This window comes from Ambystoma mexicanum, chromosome 4q (genome assembly GCF_040938575.1).
Source record: "Ambystoma mexicanum isolate Mex_15411 chromosome 4q, UKY_AmexF1_1, whole genome shotgun sequence".
Taxonomy (NCBI): domain Eukaryota; kingdom Metazoa; phylum Chordata; class Amphibia; order Caudata; family Ambystomatidae; genus Ambystoma; species Ambystoma mexicanum.
This window is the reverse complement of record NC_090928.1, coordinates 1,186,441,052-1,186,461,183: the sequence shown is the minus strand read 5'-3', so window position 1 is coordinate 1,186,461,183 and position 20,132 is coordinate 1,186,441,052. Positions and strand designations below refer to the sequence as shown.

General features: G+C 46.6%; 1 protein-coding gene across 1 annotated transcript in view; it reads left to right on the top strand.

Annotated features, from left to right (window-relative positions):
* Positions 1-20,132, top strand: part of DNAH8 (dynein axonemal heavy chain 8) — an 8,835,797-nt gene that overhangs the window by 4,341,590 nt on the left and 4,474,075 nt on the right. The window contains exon 34 of the mRNA XM_069608756.1: positions 11,272-11,409. Within this exon, the coding sequence (XP_069464857.1) occupies positions 11,272-11,409 (138 nt within the window). The remainder of the gene's footprint in view (positions 1-11,271; positions 11,410-20,132) is intronic.

Below are 20,132 nucleotides of genomic sequence, written 5' to 3'. Positions count from 1 at the left end.
GTGCCTTAGGTAACGGATGCTTACCTACATGTATCAATTTGGCATCCCCACTGTCAAATCCTCAGATTCTCAGTAATGGGGAAACATTTCCAACACAGAGTTCTTCCATTTGGGCTCATTGCTGCAGCAAAAGTATGCACACAAATAATGAATGCAGTGGCTAGCTCATTCTGCATGTATACCTCTATTTAAACAACTGGCTGATCAGACCAGAGTCCGCAGGAGAAACATTGCAAGTACATCAGGGGCTGATGAATATTCTGTTCAAGCTGCGGTTCTCGATCAATGCAAAAAAAGTGAGAATTCATTCCGACCCAGAAGATTAAATTCATAGGTTTTCAGTGGGACACTGTTCATGCCAAGATATTTCGAACACCAGCCAGACCAAGGGATATTTTAACAGGAGTGACGCATTGCTTATCATAAATCCACAAGTCAGTGTTGTGGTACCATCGTCTGCTGGGCCTGCTGATGACTTGTAGTCTAGCTGTGTCTCTAGTAAGGCACAGGATGAGAAAGATACAGCTTCATTTGGCAGCTTCCTGGGATCAGGAGACAGGTTCTCAAGCGGACAATGTGTCAATCCCAAAATCACCTCAACAGGATCTCCTTTGTTGCAGAGCAGAGGAGACCTTGATGAATGGGGCTCTTTTACATCCGATGCCCCACACTATGGTGATCACAACAGAGACACAGTTGAAAGGCTGGGGAGCGACGTTGGGAGTGCATAAAACACACAGACTGTGGTCTGCCAGGGGCAGAGAGAGGCACACAAACTATGTAGAGTTGCAGGCTATATTCCCGGCACTGAGGTAATGTCTTCCCTTAGTAAAGAAGTCAGTAGTACTAGTTTTAACAGACAGTACAGTGTCAATGTTCTATCTCAACAAACAGGGCGGAACCAGGTCAGCAGACTTGTGCACCTTAGCCCTCCAGATTTGGGAAAGAGCAGTTCAACAAAACATATGCCTGCAAGAATCCCACTCACCGGGACAGAACAATACCGAAGCGGACATAATCAGCAGGCTCAGAGTGAGCTCATACGAATAGGAGATCTCTTCAGGGATTGCTCAAGAGTTGTTCAGTCTCTTGGATCTCCCGGAGATAGATCTGTGTACGATTTCTTTTTTTTAAATATAAATCTTTATAAAGCCCCTCTATTTCAGGGGCCTCCGAGCGCTATTACACAGACAGAAATGGAAGAAAAAGAGAAGAGGGAACCCTTAACCTGCTATTTTATCAAGTAGAAAGGTTTTTAGATTTTTGTTTTATCTCAGAGTGCAAGACAGGCCCTGCACAGCATTTGGTTAGACCATTCCAGGCTTTGGGTGCCCAGACATCAAAACATGTAGCCCCGATGAGCACCAACTCCAAATGCAAGAAATTCTCTTCATGGAAGCGCTGTGGCGAGAACTCGGAATGCAACGCGTTCCAGATAGACAAGTCATAAATTAGGTGTTATGCCTTTCTGCTGACGCTGTTAAACCTCAGAGTGTTAAGCCAGTACAGAATATCCAGAAATTAAAGCTTTATACTAATAGCACTGGTTTGGCCCTCCATAGCGTGGTTTTACGATCTGTCTTGGATGAAATACCAGTGCCCCCTGGGGCTGGCGACAGAATGATGGTATCTCAACAGGGCGATGCAGTGTTGCATCTGAACCCACAGGCAATGTCGTTAGGGCCTGGTTCCTGAAATACTAACGTTGGAACACCTTAAGCTTTAAGCAGGCAATTTGAACATAATTCAAAGGGCTAGAAAAGAAAAGATTCCACCAAAGCCCCATATAGAAGCACCAGATATTGCCATTAGGATGATCAGAAAGGGTTTTATCCATTGGCTTGCACACTTGATGATGTACTATAATTATCTGCTTATATAGGCCACTCATGCGTGCAGGTAGACACTTGTAGGACGTACATAGCAGCCACAGGCAAATATAGGAATTCAGAGCAAATTATGTTTTCCTCATCAAACCCAGTAGTCAAAAGGCATCTGGCGGGTCTTTCAAGGATGTTTCCACCAATCTTAAGACCACGGCTTACATGGGATCTCAATGTAGTGCTGCCAGTGATAGTGCATAAGCCCTTTCAGCCTATAGCCCCTGCAGATATCAAAACGGTCACATTAAAGACAACCTTATTGGTTGCCTTAACTTCAGTGAAAAGGATTAGTGAAATCCAATCACTTGCACCATCAGAACCTTATTCAGGGCCTTTCACATCTTTGCTGCTCTGTATTCCCCAACCTTCCTTATCTCTTCCTGATTAAATTCCTTTATATGTGCTTCATTTGCCCTTCTCTTGACTAAGGCTTTGGCCAGGTCTCTATTGAGGGCTTCAGCTTTCTTCCTTCGAATAGGCCTTCTGGTCACCACCACCAAATCTCCTCTCTTCCTCTCCTCTATGGAGCTCACAGTCAGATTAGTAATCATCCTCTATTCTCCAGCAATCACTACAACTCACCTTCTTTATACCAAAAAACTCACTTTCACTCTTGCAGTGGGAGCTGGCTCTTAAATAGTGCTAGGAATGAATAGCTTCTTTCTGCTTAGCCGAGGGGTCACATTTCCCCTCTGGGCAAGCTCAGAGGCAGGTATTTCTGTAGCGCAGAGTTCATATCTTTAGATGGAGCAGCCGCCATCTTGGATCCCACTTTAGTCTGTGTTTGTTGTTGGCTGGGAAGGAGATGTTGGTTAGTTCCCTATCTCAGGCTCGAGAGTTTACCACCTCTGAATTTTGTTTTGGTGACATCCTATGTCAAACAGGACAGGGTGTGTACTGAGCCTTCCTCCTGAAGGTGGGGAGGGTTGGAAAATGCTTTTTCATTGTTAGGTGATGTGCTGGTGTTGTCCTTCCCCTTGCTTTTAATGGTATCTGCAGGTGTTTCTATCTCACTGGCAATTTATAGGAGGACGGGTGTTATCTTCTCTCTAGTGTTTCTGTAAGTGGAGGAAGTGGACCTCTGTTTGTGGCCAGAATTCATGGTGCCACTCTGGACATTCAATGAGCGAGTGGTGCATTTTCCCCCAGACTGCCTTCATTTCAGGGGTGAGAAACTCCTGTGGGTTACCCCAGTCTTCCCCATTATCTTCCCGACTCCAAATCTATAGGTGCGTTTTGCTCATCTGGATGGGTTTTGGGAGATGGGGTGTTGGTTTGTTGACAGGGTTTGGGTGGTCTGGCTCAGGAGCATATTATCCAGCATCTTCCGTGGCCTAGGTGAATCAGTCTTCTGTATGGACTATCCCACCCCAGGTCTATAATTCCACTTCCTGGATCAAATCTGGGTTTTGTTTTTGTTCATGAGGTGAATTGTGGGACATAGAGTTTTTGCTGGTTTGATTTTTTTAAAGGGATTGGTCTACGCCCAGGGACAAGCCTTCACTGCATGGAACTGTTGTTCTGGACCTGGGGATACCATACACAGGCCAATGTGGTGAAGTCAATGGGTTTGACTTTACAACAGCACGCAGACATTTTCTTGGCCTATGCAAACGGATGTTGGACTTTCCAGTGAGAGACACCATACTGTCATTCTCCCCTCAGAACATAAGGGATTTAAATCTATTTTGTTAATTAAGAGGCATAAAGTAATCAGGGTGGTGTAAAACTACAACTCACAATGATCAATATCATACTGAACAATGAGAAAGGAAGGGACAGTTGTCTGATCAATCCATAAGAAAGATGTCATAACCTACGAAGGAAACTTAGAATTGTGTTCACCAGGTGGTAAGCCATTATGAAATTTGATTGCTACTTATTTTGAGCTAAAACCCTGGGGGAGTGGTAGAAGAATAGCTAGCAAGCAGGTCATTTGTTTGGAAATGTGTCGTTGTTCATATGTCATGATAAGCACAATAAACAGATTTTTTTTAAAGGTGCTCAAACAAAAGCTAAAATCTGTAAATCACCGGTGGTTGCGTCCTAATCTTCATACCACTTTAGTGGCCATAAGAGACATGCAAAAACATTGGTCAAATAACAAAAAACCTGAAAAGGAAAAATATTTTCAAGATTTTAGCAAACAATACAAGTCTGTGTCATTGAGGCAAAGAATCTGTTCTTTGTAAAATATATCAGAGATGTAGCTAACTTCCATAAACACATTTTTCAAACTCTTAAAATACTGCAAAATAAACAATCTTGATTAAGCCAAACACTATTGATTGACTCCATACTATATATACATTTCTTGGTGACAGAATGAAAACAGTTTCTCAAAGTAGTCAAGGTATAAATGACCTTCATAACCCAATGTCAAATTCATATCTTGAACCTGATGGTGAGCTGTCTACACATGACCTAGCCTTGACCTTCCATCGGTTCTCCATCAGGAATATTACAACTATTATTGAAAAATGAAATGCCACTTCATTCTTGGCAACCCTTATAAAATATTGCAATGAAGACTTACTCCCTTTTATTACATCCTTCACTAATGACCCGCTGGCACAGGCACTGCTCCTTAGAATGTAACGATTTCATGGATTTTTTAATCCCTTCTTGGATCCCAATCTACCTATGAACTACAGACCTATTGCCAACAAGTCATTGTTGATTAAACTATTGGAAAAGGTAGTGACTATAATTCTTCAGACGTTCTTGAGAGCTATGCATTTGAGCTTTCGCATAGGTGGCACACAGAGACGACTTTTGTAGATACACGTAGATACACGTTAAGATCTCTTGTGGCACAATGATAAACATCAAGATTTCCTCTTCAATATATTGGACAGATCAGCAGTGTTTGACAACCCATACCATGGGAACTCTCCCCATGTATGCTGCTCCTTTGCATGTGTGTCAAATGTTGCTGTGAAATGGTTTAAATACTTCCTCTCAAATTGTCTAAATTGTGTGAGTTTTTCCAGTTTGGAGGAAAGGTCTTCGCTCATGCAGTGCAAGGTTATCGGGGACAGCATTGCCCCACAGCTATTTGATGTATATTTGAAGGCCTTTTATAAATTACTCCACGGATTAAAAGTGGGTTACTGCTAATATGCTGATAATGTTTTGTTATTCTTCAAGAAGTCTAGGCAAGTGGACCACAACAACAACACACTTAGGGCCTCATTACGACCCAGGCGCTAATGGGTTAACAGCGCCGTAAAAGGCTGCGGCGCCGTTAACCTATTAGCGCCTAATTACGAGGTCCCTTTGCGGGACCCGACCTTAACGGCTGTTTTTACCAGCCGTTAAAGTAGGGACTCGCAAAGGGACCTTGGTGCTAAGTACGGTGCCGCAATTTGCGGCACCGTACTTAGCGCCTTCCCCATTCCCATTGAGCCCTATGGGGCAAAAATGGGAATGGAGAAGGGCCATGGCGGCATGGGGAATTACCGCCCCGCCAACCTCGGAATGGGGTGGTAATTCCCCATTCCGCCATGGCGGACAACGGCATGGACCATGGTGCTAATAGCACCATGGTCCTCCGCCTGGGTCGTAATGAGGCCCATTGTATATTATATTGTATTCCCACTTGATCATGAATGTCATGGTAAGCTACTTAGGGCCTCAACATGAGTAGGGCGGTAAGCCATAAAAGCGGCAGGAAACAGAATGTGCACTGCAAATATCACCAGATCATGAGCTGGTGCAACTACCTCGGACTCCAAAACAGCCGCCGCAATCACAGCCAGGACGATTACTGCTGGCGCTATTACAGCCGGCGGAATCAGCGCTGATACCATGAAGTCTAATCACTCTGCTTCACAAGTCCCTGTATGGTGCTATTAGCACCAGCCTCCAGGTGGTGGTAAATGACCACAGGTGGCAGAAATGAAGTCACAGGTGCTCCTAATCCACTCCAGAGGCCTAAATAAGGCAGACGCCCACCCCAAACACAGTTATAACCAAATGCTGCCACTAGCCATTGCAGGATGGGACATGCAGCAGCTCATGCTGAGCCTGGAACTACAAAGGCAGGACAACCAGCCCAGGGCACAGGGTGTACAGGCGAGGAGGAGGAGGCAAGTCCAAGCAAGGCGTGTACCAATCCCCAGGGTCAGGCCCTCTGACTGAGCTGCTCAACACAATCCAGGACGACATAGTGAGCAGGATCAATATCCAGACAGTTTTGCCCCCACTGCTGAAGTTAGTGTCTGTCTTACAATTCATAGGAACAGGCACCTTCCAGCACTTCGTGTCCATGATACACTGAATGGCACAGCCGACATTCTGTGCAGTCCAAGCCCAGGTGCTGGATGCTCTCCTGTGTCATGTGTCACGCCACATCTCACTGCCCGCCACCCCAGCACAGGTGCATGCCCCGAAAGTACAGTTCTTGCCCAAATGCCAAATGTAATAGCAGCCTTGGACTGTAACCATGTGGCTTTGGTGGCCGCCCAGGCCCATGAAGCAGTGTACTGCAACCGTAAGCATTACCACTCCTTCAATGTGCAGGTGATCTGCAGTCCCAATCTGTACATCACTCACTGTTGTTCCCGCAACCCTGGTTCTACCCATGATGCAATGGTCCCAAGGAACAGTACACTCCCTGGATACAGGGAGCGGCACAGAGGAGAACGGACCTGGATAGTGGGTGAGTAAATTGCCAGCACACATGCGCTGTTATGCACCTGACCACATTGGCGGGGCGGGGGGGTCATGTGCAATACACCACAAAGCATGCTATGACAGGCGAATGTGAAGGTTGGGCCTGCCCACCACCCACACCAACGTTACAGTCCACCCCACGGAACATGCACACATCGGACATACCCGGATGGAAGAGCAGATGTACACATAGAGTAGCAACTCCAAACAGATAGATGATTGCAGGTACCACAATGCGACATGCATAATCACAAATCAATGTAAAACTAAGTGTCACATCACATCACACAACTTCAACCCTGCCAGTACCACATCCAAGTATCCATGTGCACTCGGCCCGCAATGCAGACCCTCTGGCCCCAGAAGCCCATGAAGGTCCAATAGGAAACACATCAGGCACCAGAGCAATACAATGCCACCAGACAGCCTTCATGTTGGCTTGACATAGCACCGACAGACACATGCATCCGCTGCAAGAAAATAGGGTGCATGATAAGAAAATAGAATGCTTAAAGCGAGTGACACAACATGCATTATCATCGAAAAGACAATGCTACGCAGTGAAGCCCCATATGCATTCACATGAAGTTCATTGCCCTGATGCCATCTAAGGCCACCCACACACATTACACAGTGACTAATGGCTGTGTCTCTCCCAATGCAGGTGACTCAGGATACCTGCAGCTGTCCTGGCTAATGACACCTGTGCGTGATCCACAAGGTGACAACACAGTTCACAATGTCTCAGGCTTTCCTTCCCCAAGACTTCAACTCTTCCAGCTTGCAAACTCACAATCAGTCCAAGTTTCTTAATTCTCAATACCAGTTCCAGGTCAACTTCATAATCCTTCAGATTCATTTGATAAAGATTGCTATATTTCTCCTTCATTTCATCAATCTTATTCATAAAATGAGATTCTTTATCTTTGCTTGGCTTTTCCAGACAGGGTATCCTCGGTCTAGGCGCAGTTGTCAGACCGCATGGTCCATTCATTACAGGTCACTCAACCAATAACCCTAGGCTTCTTGCCCACAAAGGTTTCTCTTTCACTGCACCTGTGTTTTTGTTTGCATTCACTCTGGATTCTCCTTGCCAGTCTTTTGGCTTTGCCACATTGTGTTCTTCTACACAACTCACTCCATTGTGCTCACTCTCTTCCACCACCTTGCTTTCACCACCTTGCTTTCACAATCTTCATAAGTGCTTATCACTTGCTTTTCACTTTATTCTTAATGATTCATACTTTGCCTTTACGTGTTCATTATGTGTGTTTCTTACTTTCTTTCATTTCATTCTTAGGCTTATGAAAGCTTTTCTTTAGTTCGGCATTCAATAATGCTTGCTTTCTATGCATGTTCCTTTTCTTTTATTTCAGCGCTTGCTCATGGTGTTCAAAAGCCCCTCACTTTGGGTTCACCATTACTTGCACTCTTATTTCAGTTCCTCTGACATTACCATATGCTCCAGCTGTAGCACCAGGAGTGCACCGGTAAGAGTGTTCCCTTCAGTGCACTCACCGGTCCTCAGCGGCTCCTACGAGCACCTTCTCTCTTGGTTCTCCTGACCTTGCATGGCACCGCTCACACTTTCCTGGAGCTCTTTGAGCAGCACTTACCTTATGCGAATCTCGCAGTGGTTTGCTGGTAGTTCCCCTCCTCACTCACAGATGCTACCGGTGGCCTGCAGCAATTAGGAGTCTTCCGTTCCCCACATCTCTGGCTGTGGGCACCCGGCAGAGGAGACTCAGGCACCTTCGGCCCTCTCACGGCCCGCTCGGGCCTAGGCATCATGGTCTCTCCTCTGAAAATCGTCAGCATTCTGACCTCCAGGCAGGACTCTCCTTGGCAGCCCTTTTCTGGGTAGGAATTCTCTCCTCGCAGGCCCGTCTCTCCCAGCACAGCTTCTTTCCTGCTAGTTTCCCCTTCCTTGCTGGAGGGTCCACCTTTTATGCACCTATGACCTATTAACAAGTTGCATGTGCAAGCCCTTCAGTTGAATTGCCTGACCACAATTACTTAGGTTCTCTGAGCATGCCTGACCCTTGCAATAGATCCAGGCCTCTTCCTCGTCACAGTACCAGGGTGGTGTAACTGGATTATGTGTTTTACATCCGTAAAGACCCTAGGAGTTTACTTAGACTCCACACTCTCTATGACAAGACAAGTCAACACCATCTCATCCGCATCCGCGCTCACCACCAAACACATATATGCAATAAAACCCTACCTTACATCTCCCAACTGCCTCTCTATTGCCAGAGCCACAGTAGGAGCCAGACTCAACTACTGTAACGTCCTCTTAGCTGGCACGTCTACCAAAAACCTAAACAGGCTCCAAGTAGTGCAAAACAACGCTCTCCGTGCCGCACTCCACATCTCCAAATTTGACCATATTTCTCAGGCCAGAAGAAATGCACATTGGCTCCCAGTCAAAGAAAGAATCAATTTCAAAATACTCACCATCACTCATAAATGCATCAATCGCAATGCACCATCCGACTTATCTGAAACCATAACTAAGAAATCCTCCCCCCGCCCCAAAAGCCACCATGCTAACCAGCTACAAATACCCATTATAAGAAGAGCCAAAGCCGGCGGCATTGGCTTCACCCACATAGCACCTAAGCTTTGGAAAGCCCTGCCCAACTCTCTTAGAGAAGAACCTTCACTATACTCCTTTCGAAAATCCTTTAAACCTCACTATTCACATAACCCATGAATACTGAAATTGTACTGCAATGATTAAGTTTGTAATGCCAATATAAGTAACCTTTTAATCCCTGCATTATATATGCCTTTGCATCCACTATGCTTTCTCTGTAACCAGCTTTATGTTAACCTGTAACAGTGCCACTATGCCCTCTGGGGTGATGCGCGCGTCAAAGATCTGAATAAATAAATAAATAAATGTGTGTACATCTGCTACTCGCCTCTTACTTCTCCCAGTACTAAAGAGGTGTGACTGGGGGAACTAGGCACAATTCTTGGTTGTTCTTTTAGTATTTTGGCTTGATGTTTCTGGGAAACACTTTTAGAGGTTGGATATGTTTTTACCTGTCCTGAATAAGGAAACATCCCCCTACTCAACCTCTTCCTAGTGTCAATACGTTAATGGCATTTTCCAGGTAAACCTTGACAGGAAGAAAAGGGAAAAGGATGACAATATCCCATAAATGCTGCTGGGACTGAAGGTTTATCATGAAATGGAAATGGGGGATACCGCATCTCACCCAAGGACATCTCCCATCTCATCTAGAGTTTTTTACCGCAAATTGTTTAAACGCAAAAACCCATCACATTTTTGTACAATTATTTTACAAGCCCCCATACCCTTTAATGTTTGACCTATTCCCAAACACACGCAACACATATATAAAATTTTCAAAACCCACCCCCCCCAGAAAATATGATGTTTTTTTTTCATTAAAAATTTCACGGTACAAAATCCCTCGAAAAAAAAGTCCTGTGATGAAAGGACGTTGTACCGCATATCCAGCCCCTGGGTCGGGATCCGAAAGTAATGGCCCTTCCCATGCCAACTGAGCAGAGAATATCTTGGAGAAGGAAGTGAGGACACCCTCAGGTTCCTCACAGAGTGTAGTGATGTTGAATTTGAAGGAACTTTGTGATGATGGGGAGGGTTAGAACACCCGTAATGAATGACAAATGGGCTATCCTCTGGGACAGACCCAAGTAATTGGTCTACGTATGAAAAGAGAAGAGATTGGGTCGCAAAATGGGCATAATAGTGAAATAACGAGAGGAGTGAGGGAAGAAGTTGGACAGAGACGTGTTCAAAATCAAGACAGAGGGAAGTCAAAGGGAGGAAAGAAGGCTCATGGTGTGTTCTTGTTGATCTTGAGCCAAACACCAACACCTTTTTTAAAGAGTCAAAGGAAGTAAGAAAAGGTGGCAAAGTCAGCATGGGGTGCAGCAGGAGTTGCACCGTCATGGTGGGGGATCCATGTTTCAGTAACAGCCATTGCAGAGAGTTTACAGTGATGTGAGTCAAAGTTGTCTGTGATGAAGGAAGTTTTATTGCAGAAAGATTGGACATTCTAGAGACTCAGGTTGAGGTTGATGGGCATTGCAGAGGTGAAGGGGTGTGTTTGGAAGTGATTGAGGGAAAAAGAGCAGGATATATGTGGATGGAATGGGTAGTGTGTGTTAGAGAGGCTGACCTGTGTGCTTAAATATTGAAGTGCGAAGAATCATAATGGGGAGCAAGATGTGTGGGGGGATGCAGGGCTGGACAGGGGGTTTGAGGACACCTTGTGAGAGGGCTATGGACAGAACAATGAGGAAGGGAATTGTTAGCTAGGAGCATGAAGGGGTGGGTTGAGTGGGAGTGTAGTAGGGTGGGGAGATTAGTGGAAAAGTCAGAGGAAGCACAGAGTGTAAAGATGGCCTTTGTGATATTTCAGAGGGCAGGAAAGGGCCAGAGAACCAATTGAAATGCTGGTAGTTATCAGAAATACAAGTTAAAATGCCCAGTAACAACCAATGATGCAAAATACAAGTCAACAAGGCCTTGATAGTGACCAAAGTCGTACAGAAACAAAAATGTTAATGAAGATAAGTTTTCTTTTACACTGACTCACTCTTGATCATGCACATGTTTAGCTGTGATATCCTTACGCTTTGATACATAATATTCATTTATAAGTGTAATATGTAGATTTTACTTAGACTTTTTGTCTCTGCCATTTAGGAAAGAGCTCGGCCTTCTTCAGAAACTGTATGGCCTATATGATGCTGTAATGACCAACATCAATGGATATTATGAGATACTTTGGACTGAAGTAGACATCGAAAAGATCAATGAAGAATTGCAGGACTTTCAAAACAGGTGCATTTTTCTACATAAATATTCAATGTATGGCTATGACTTAGTTAAATACTGTTGTTGGATTACAATACCTCTTTCTAACAATGTTCCTCACGGATTGATCTTATGAGTACACGTTGGTATGGTTACTTACAGTTTTGTACACTTAAGCATGAAATATTGTGCCTCTTGTGTTCCTCCCCAGACCCACAGTTCCCAAAAAAGAGATAATTGACGGTCATATCCAATAATGTAAATTGTGTGAACCACAATCTATCAAGAGAGGGAGTGCCGCATCATATCTCAAATAGGAGTAAGGAACATGGCACAAGAGGAGAAGCTGAAGATGAAAGAGAGATGGATGATAGGGGACGAGGGGCTCAACGGATATGAATGAGATTCACAAGTGTAAGAGGGTAGAAAATGTCCAGGACAGTTAGTGGAGAGTGTGGGAAGATTGTTGAAGAAGGAGAGGTTTATTAAAGTTGGGTACTTCCAATGGGAAGTGGGACGACAGCAGTTTTTATACCAGAGTCCATAACAGCCTCACTATCTTTGAGTGTTGTATTGTTTTTGGCTCAAACTTTAATTGTATTTACAGTTGAAGAATACATATCTTGTTTATAAAGGCATTACGTACGGTGACCAGAGAAAGATGGCAGCATCATAATCTGCTGGCCCCTGCGGGTTCAGAGTCTATGGCTGATCCTGAGGAGTACCTGGCCCCATAAATGAGTAGAATATGGTGTTGGAGAGCATTGCACAGTGAGGGGGTGCAATGGCTGATGCTGGGAGGCCCACTACACAACCTGGGAGTGAGTGCTGATACAGGCCCTTCTGTACACACCACCGGGGGAGACTCTAGATTGAGTGCACCTACATATTGCAGACGGAGCATCTGTTGGCAGAATGGGAGAGAGTGAGCCTTAACGCCTGCAGCAATAACGGAAACGCTGAGTAGGAAAGATGCTCATCCAGGCTGCGCTCAGCCTGGGAACTGTACACTGGGTGACAACCCCATCATAGCACATTTCTGGGCTGCACCTCTCTACCACTATGAGAGGACATATCCCAATAGCGACCAACAACCCAGAAAAGCATAGATATGACCACAACAGCAATGAAATGTCCTTCCAGTCTCAGAGCATGACAGAGTAACAGCAGAGATACCATCAGAGACTGTTGCTGGAACCCCTGCCTGTGAGAAGCACATAACATCTCAGAGAACAGAGATTGTAGTGCTTCTGAGCTCGTCTTTCTTCCTCCTCTGCTGCTAGAGCATTGCAGTACCCCATTTTCGGCAACCTGTGGGATGTTGTGCACCTGATTCATCTGTGCCTGTCTTGATGTCTGGCAGCCTTGTGAGTTCTTCTTGCATTCTGCTGTTTCTCTATCACTCTCCCCCTTCCATATCTCTGCCCTCTCGCTCCATGGTGCTCTCCATCTCCCCTTTTTACTCTAACTGCAACTCTATGACCTATCTTACCTCTCTTTCTAAACCTGGAAGGAAAAAGTTTAAGAAAGGTCTCCTGGTCTCCAAACCAGGCCTGCCCAAAGCTGACACCTACGTCAATGCTTCTTCCAGACAGACTGTCACTGACATCCTCTTTGTCGCTCCCTCTCCGACCTATGGACTCCCCATATGGTCTCAGTCCTCTCCCTTTTCTCTTCTTCGCCCATTAATGGTGGAACCAGATGAGAAATACTCTTGGCACACTTCCCATCCTCTAGGTGCATCATTAATGTCTACCACAATGGCACTGTCATGGCCCAGGGCTGTCAGCCCAACCCCCTCCTTCTTGATAGGTGTCATATGTCTCTCATCAACTTCTTCCCTTCTCCTGCTACTCCCTCTGACAACCCCACTGGTCCCTTAGTCACCACCAACGGTATACCACATCCATGTACACTTCCTCGGAAAACCTTCAAAGTTGGCAACCAGCTTCACTTAACTACCCTCAACTCTCGCTCTGCCGTTAAACACTTCTCTGACATCTGTCACTTCCTTGAAGACTTTGACCCTGATGCCCTCATGCTCACTGAAATGTGGTTCTCTGCCAGCTCTGTCACTGTTTTTGACACACTTCTCCCTGAAGGATACAACATCCTCTCTAAGCCCAGCCCTCACTGGTTTAGAGGCGGAGTGGCCCTGATCGTCCCTGAATGGGTCCCTGCTACTATCATACCCACTCAGTCCTACTCTTCCTTAGAATGCCTCGTCTGTAGCCTTGGTGTCTATCCTATCCTCTCGCAGACTCTTTCTACCATCTACGGTACCCCTGGTCTGGTCTCCCTCTTTCGTCCGGAGCGGGCTGACCTCACCTCTTCTCTCCTGGCCTCTACCTCCAGGTTTCTCTTCCTCTGAGACTTCAATATTCACCATGACTCTCCTAATGCGCCCACTGGACTCTTCCCCAGCCTCTGTGACTTTCTTTCCCTCACCGTTCTTCCCTCTGATCTGATGCACTCAACCGGACACACCTTGGATGCCCTCATCTCAGCTGACATTCCTTTCACAAACCCTCTTGCCACACCTCTCCTCTGGTCTGACCATGCTCTCCTGTCCTCTCAGCTGGATCTCTTTGGTGCCCCAGCTAAGCCTCTGCCCGCACTGCCAATCTCCTTCTCCACCATTCGACCGATGAAGTGAGTTTCAGTTGCTGATTTTTCTGCCACTTTTATTTCCCCTCCCACTCTAGCCACTGTCTCTCACACCGGCATAGCCCTTGCTAAACTTCACCTGTCTATCTCCAACATCCTGGACATTCTGGCCCCTGTCATGGGGCTCTGCATGATGCCTGCCTCCATGTGCAACACATGGTATTACTCTGATCTAGCCTCTCTGAAACACAGGTGCAGAGTTGCTGAACTGAAGTGGCAGGCTTCAAGCACATCCACCAACAGACTGGCCTGCCACCTGCTCCAAAGGCAATACAGACTCTCCATCCGCTTGAAGAAGAGGACCCATACCTGCATCTCTGGGACTACTAACAACACAGCTGAACTGATACAAATCTGCAAGGAACTCACCAATCCCACTGCAGTCTCCACTTCTCCTCTGCCATCCTTGGCCCTCTGCACTGGCTTTCCACTTCACAACCAAAAATCAGGACATTATGTCCTCACTCTCCTCTACTCCCTTCCATCCTCCCTCATCCACTCTCCGGCCTACCTGGGCCCCTTTCTCCTACTCTCCTCCTTCTCGCCCATAGCACCAGAAGAGGTCTCTAAACAAGTCCTCTCCATGAAGATTTCCTCCAAACAGGTGCTCTCCTGCTCCTCCGGGAACTATCAAGGAAAACATTGCTCCCCTTGCTCCAGCCCTGGCTGATTTCTGCAATCACTCCTTTGCCTCTGGCACCTTCACTCTATCCCTCAAGCACTCCCTTGTGCACCCTCTCCTCAAAAAGCCTTCTGTCGACCCTTTCTGCCTTGCTAACTACCGCCCTATCTCCATTACCCCCTTCCTTGGTAAACTCTTGGAGAAGCTGGTCATCTCCCAACTGATCAACCACACTAAATCTGTTGGTTGTCTCCACGACCACCAGTCTGGCACAGAAACTGCTCTCTTGAACACCCGTGAAGTGTTGCTCTCAAATCTCGATTCTAACTCTCCTTCCGTTCTCATCCTTCTTGATCTTTCCTCTGCCTTTGATACGGTCAATCATGACACCCTTGGCATCACAGACCTGTCCCTACAGTGGTTGACCTCCTTCCTCTCTGACCATCATTCGCAGGTTGAACTGGGCCCTTTTCTCTCCTCCACCACACTCTCCACCTGCGATGTCCCGAGGGCTCTATCTCTGTCATGATCTCTGCTTCCAAAAGATCAGGACTTGCCCGATTCCCTTGGAAGCAGACCCATAACCCCGGTTCCGAGTGCCAGCCAGTCCCAATTGGGACTTTTTGGACCCTGTCCTGGCGCCAGTGGCACCAGGCTCATAAAGATGCCCAGTCCCAGCGCTGGAAGCGCCGGGCTCATAATGCTTGGGTGGACTTACCTGCAGCAGACCATGCTGCTTACTTACCTGCCAGTTGAACCCCTGATCCTCTTCTGTTTGGGACTACTTTTCCTGTTGGGTGGGGCAGGAGCCACTCCCTAGGTTCAGAACACTGGAACTCTTCTGGAAAGCAGGAACTCTTTTCTTAGGCGTGGCTGTGGAAGGAGACACCTAAGCACTACAGGAGGCTATTTAAACCACACCCGATGGATGAATCTTGCTTTGCGTTATTCTGCATTCTCTGCAGCAGAACGCTCATCGTGTCTTCTGCTTCTGATCCTGGGCCTAAGGGAACAAAGGCTTACCATCCTGGAATCCAGTCTTCAGCAGCACCTGTAAAGACAAAGAAAGAACAGGTTAGCACTACGGTCTTCAGTGGCAGCGCATCTCTTACCTGGTCCATCGGCTGTCACCAACGCCTCGCGCTGCATTCCGGCATCTGAAAGACAAAGGCTTACCTACTCTTCGCATGCTCCGGAGGTCTTCGCACTGCATTCCGGCATCTGAAAGACAAAAGCTTACCAGCTCTTCGCACGCTCCGGAGGCCTTCGGCGCTGCATCCCGCATCTGAAAGACAAAAGAAGGTGCGTTTAAAGACATTGGGCAACTTTATTACTCACGTGCCATTACTCCTTCCCACGCCGAATCCAGTGGGTATTCCAGCACCCTTCAGCTTCTCTAAAGCTCCGAACTTGTACCTGCAAGATAAAAGGGACAGTTAGTGCGCATCGTGAAGCAGGCTACAAGCGCTTACTTACGTGCTTCCAGGCGCTTCTATTCCTCACGCGGGTTCGATCCTCAACTCTCATCAGCCCGCCATCCGCCATCGCCGGAACCCTGCAAAACAAGAGATATCATTACAAAAGACATTTAAGACATTTGAAGTGCCCAGAACTTACCGTTCGTGCAGTTAACGACGGACAGCAGTCCTCTGAGGTCAAGAGGCCTGCACCCTTATCCAGTGAAGAAACTGGTTACGGCACCCTGCCCCGAGGCAGATGGAGAGCTTGGCGTTCACTTACCTAAGGTGAGGGTGTTAACCTTTGGGGTTCTACAGGAGAAGAGAAAGGGAAGAGGAGAGAGGCACCCAATAACCCCAGTTCATTAATCCCATATTTTCTATCTGCAGACATCTTACTCTTCGAGTCAGACATACAGTGCACAGAGGTCCAGCCCAAAGAGCCAACCGTGTGTTACACATCACCTTTGAAGATACGGCATTCACCCAGTCAAGACCGGCGCCTCTGCGGGAATCAGGTGATCGTTACAGAACGCAAAGCCTATCGCAAAACTCCCACCCAGGCGCTATGGAAACCTCGGATACCGACCAGCTAGCCCAGTTACTTGGGGAACTAAGAGCAGAAGTGGCTGCAGCCCGTCAGGAAACGAATGCTCTAAGAAGGGAACTGATTATTTCCAAGGAGCGAACAGACGATCTCGCTAGACAATTGCTACAGTCACAAGCCGGACAAACTCCATTACCCGCATCAGGGGCAAATCTTCCTTCAACATCCTCTATGAACCCAGTGCAGATCAACCTACCTGGGAATGTACCTCTGGCTCCGCCCGAACGATTTTCTGGTGACCCAAAGAGGTTTGCAGTATTTATCAATCAGTGCCGGTTGCACTTCTTATGCCGGCCAGCAGCCTTTCCAACTGATCAAGCTAAGGTAGCTTTCGTGCTTTCGTACCTTAGTGGCAATGCGGCAGACTGGCCGATCCCTCTAGTTAATCAAGATGATCCGGTTCTCCATGATTTTCGAGCTTTTCAGCTCAGTATGGAAAAACTGTTTGCAAGACATTCACAGGGGCAGGCCTTGGACAATGAGCTCCTTTCATTGCGACAGGGTAATCAAGACCTTTTGGCTTATATTGCGTCTTTCAACAGACTGATAGTGGAAACTCGATGGCCTGAGGACAAAAGGATTACGCTGTTTTATAGAGGTCTACATGGAGAGCTCAAAGATGTGTTAGCCCAAGTAGTGAATCCCCCGCAAGACTGTTCGGACTATATTGACTTAGTCGTTCAAATTGACCACAGACTGCAGAACAGGAAGGCCGATCGTTCCAAGTTTGATGCTCGAGTATTTTCCAAACCACCAACTCCTACCAAAGGAGTAGACTCCGGGGAACACATGCAAATAGGGGGCCTGAAAGGACCACTAACACAAAAGGAGCGGGAAAGGAGAAAACAGCTGCAATTATGCCTCTATTGCGGAAACTCGGGGCACTTTCTTCGAGACTGTCCGGTGAAACCAGCCAAGAAGGCAGTAGGAGCTGCAGTTACCAGGGTCACAAACTCTGAGCAGGGAAACGACCTCGCCCGACAAGAATAGAGGTACTCTTGCCGAGCGTTAAAACCAGTTCCGTGACCTCGCATTTCGTGATACCTATGGTCCTCATTAGCCCTGAACATCCAGATCGATTACATGCGATTGAAGCTTACGTCGACAGCGGTGCCATCGGCAATTATGTGGATCATGAAATGGTTTTGAGGATGAATCTGACTCTTTGTCCAAAGGCTGTAAAGGACGTCATTACTACGGTGGATGGTACAGAGATAGCCTCCGGACCAGTAACGCATACCACCCAAGAAGTGACGCTAGTAAGTCAAGATGGACACCATGAGAAGATCGTGTTCGATGTGATAAAGCCCCCCCAGTTCCAGATTATTCTAGGAATTCCTTGGTTAGAGAAGCACAATCCTCAGATCGATTGGCGAGCAAGAACGGTTCAGTTTCCAGAATCTGTCTCAACTTGTCACCCTCGACCTGGTGTTGCACTGGCAGCAATTTCCTCGGAGGCTCCTCAGTTACCTCCTGAATACCTAGAATTCCAAGATGTTTTCCGGAAGGATCAGGCTAACTCTCTACCTCCTCATAGGTCTTATGACTGCCAGATAGACCTGATACCTGGATCTACTCCTCCTTGTAGTAGAATTTATGCCCTCACCGAGCCTGAGAATCTTCACCTCCGACAATACCTGGATCAATACCTAGCGAATGGGTTTATTCGTCCTTCCAAGTCCCCTTCTTCCTCAGCTTTGTTCTTCGTTCCAAAAAAAGAAGGGGACCTTAGAACTTGTATAGATTATCGCGCCCTGAACCAGATCACCGTTAAGAATAGATATCCGTTACCTTTGATCCCTGAACTCCTGGACCAAGTCAGAAAAGCATGCATCTATACAAAGCTGGATCTTAGAGGAGCCTACCACTTGGTACGAGTAAAAGAGGGCGATGAATGGAAGACAGCCTTCCGCACCAAGTATGGGCTATTTGAATATCAGGTCATGCCCTTCGGACTTTGCAATGCCCCGGCCGCCTTTCAATATTTTATGAACGATGTCCTCAGAGAGCTCATAGATGTGTGTGTTGTTGTTTACATTGACGACATCCTCGTTTATTCTTCATCGGAAACTGAACATCGGAAACACGTGAAAATGGTCCTCGAGAGATTGCGTCAACACAAACTTTTCGCTAAGTTGGAAAAATGTGTTTTCAACGTGACTGAAGTTGAATTCTTGGGATTCATATTATCACCTAGCGGAGTGCGTATGGATTCAAAGAAGGTCGATGCAATTCTCAAATGGCCATCGCCATCCTCCGTAAAAGGTGTTCAAAGCATGTTAGGCTTCGCTAACTTTTACCGCAGGTTTATCCCCGAATTCTCTCGAATAGTCCAGCCCATCACCGCCTTGTTAAAGGAAAACAAACGTTTTGAATGGTCTACCGAGGCGGAACAAGCTTTCCAGAATTTGAAGACTAGATTTATCTCTGCACCGATCTTAAAACATCCTCGCCCAGAACTCCCCTACATCGTTGAAAATGATGCTTCAAGCCTTGCCATGGGGGCAGTTCTATCACAAAAGGACCCAGTAACCAATCAGTTGCATCCCTTGGCATTTTGGTCCCGCAAATTCTCGCCTCCTGAAATCAATTACACTATTACTGATAAGGAACTTCTAGCTATCAAGTCCGCCTTTAAGGCTTGGCGGCATTATCTTCTGGGGGCCCGACACACCGTTACTGTGATTACAGATCACCGAAACCTGCAATATTTGAAAACCGCAAAAGCTCAATCCTCTAGGCAACTCCGTTGGGCACTATTCTTTGCCGAGTTTGACTTCATAATTACCTATCGACCTGGTACAAAAAACGGTAAAGCTGATGCCCTTTCTCGGATGGGAGTGGAAGAACATTTGATCAATCCTAAACCTGTACCTATCATTCCCGAACAAAGAATTCTAGGTGTAATCGCCACACAATCCATAGAGGAAGTTAAGGATAAAGCCAGGCTACTGGTAACTCCAGCAGACATACAGAATTGGCATCTGCAGGGAAAGGACTTTACGGTGAAGAACAACCTATTATATTTCCAAGAACGGTTATACCTGCCCAGCACAGATTTACAGAAAAAGGTAATCTCTTGTTATCACGATTCTTTAATGGAAGGACATCCCGGTATGACCAAGACCTCGGAAAAGATCAAGCGCTACTTCTGGTGGCCGTCTTGGAAAAAAGATATCAGAGACTTTATAATGTCCTGTGGAGTATGCACCCAAAACAAGAGTCAAAAGGAAAAACCAGCCGGCCTCTTACGCCCTATTGACATCCCGCCTCGCCCTTGGCATACGCTTTCTATGGACTTCATCACCGATCTACCTCCATGCTCCGGATACAATACGATCCTAGTAATCGTGGACCTATTCTCCAAGATGGCGCATTTCATTCCACTCAAAGGCTT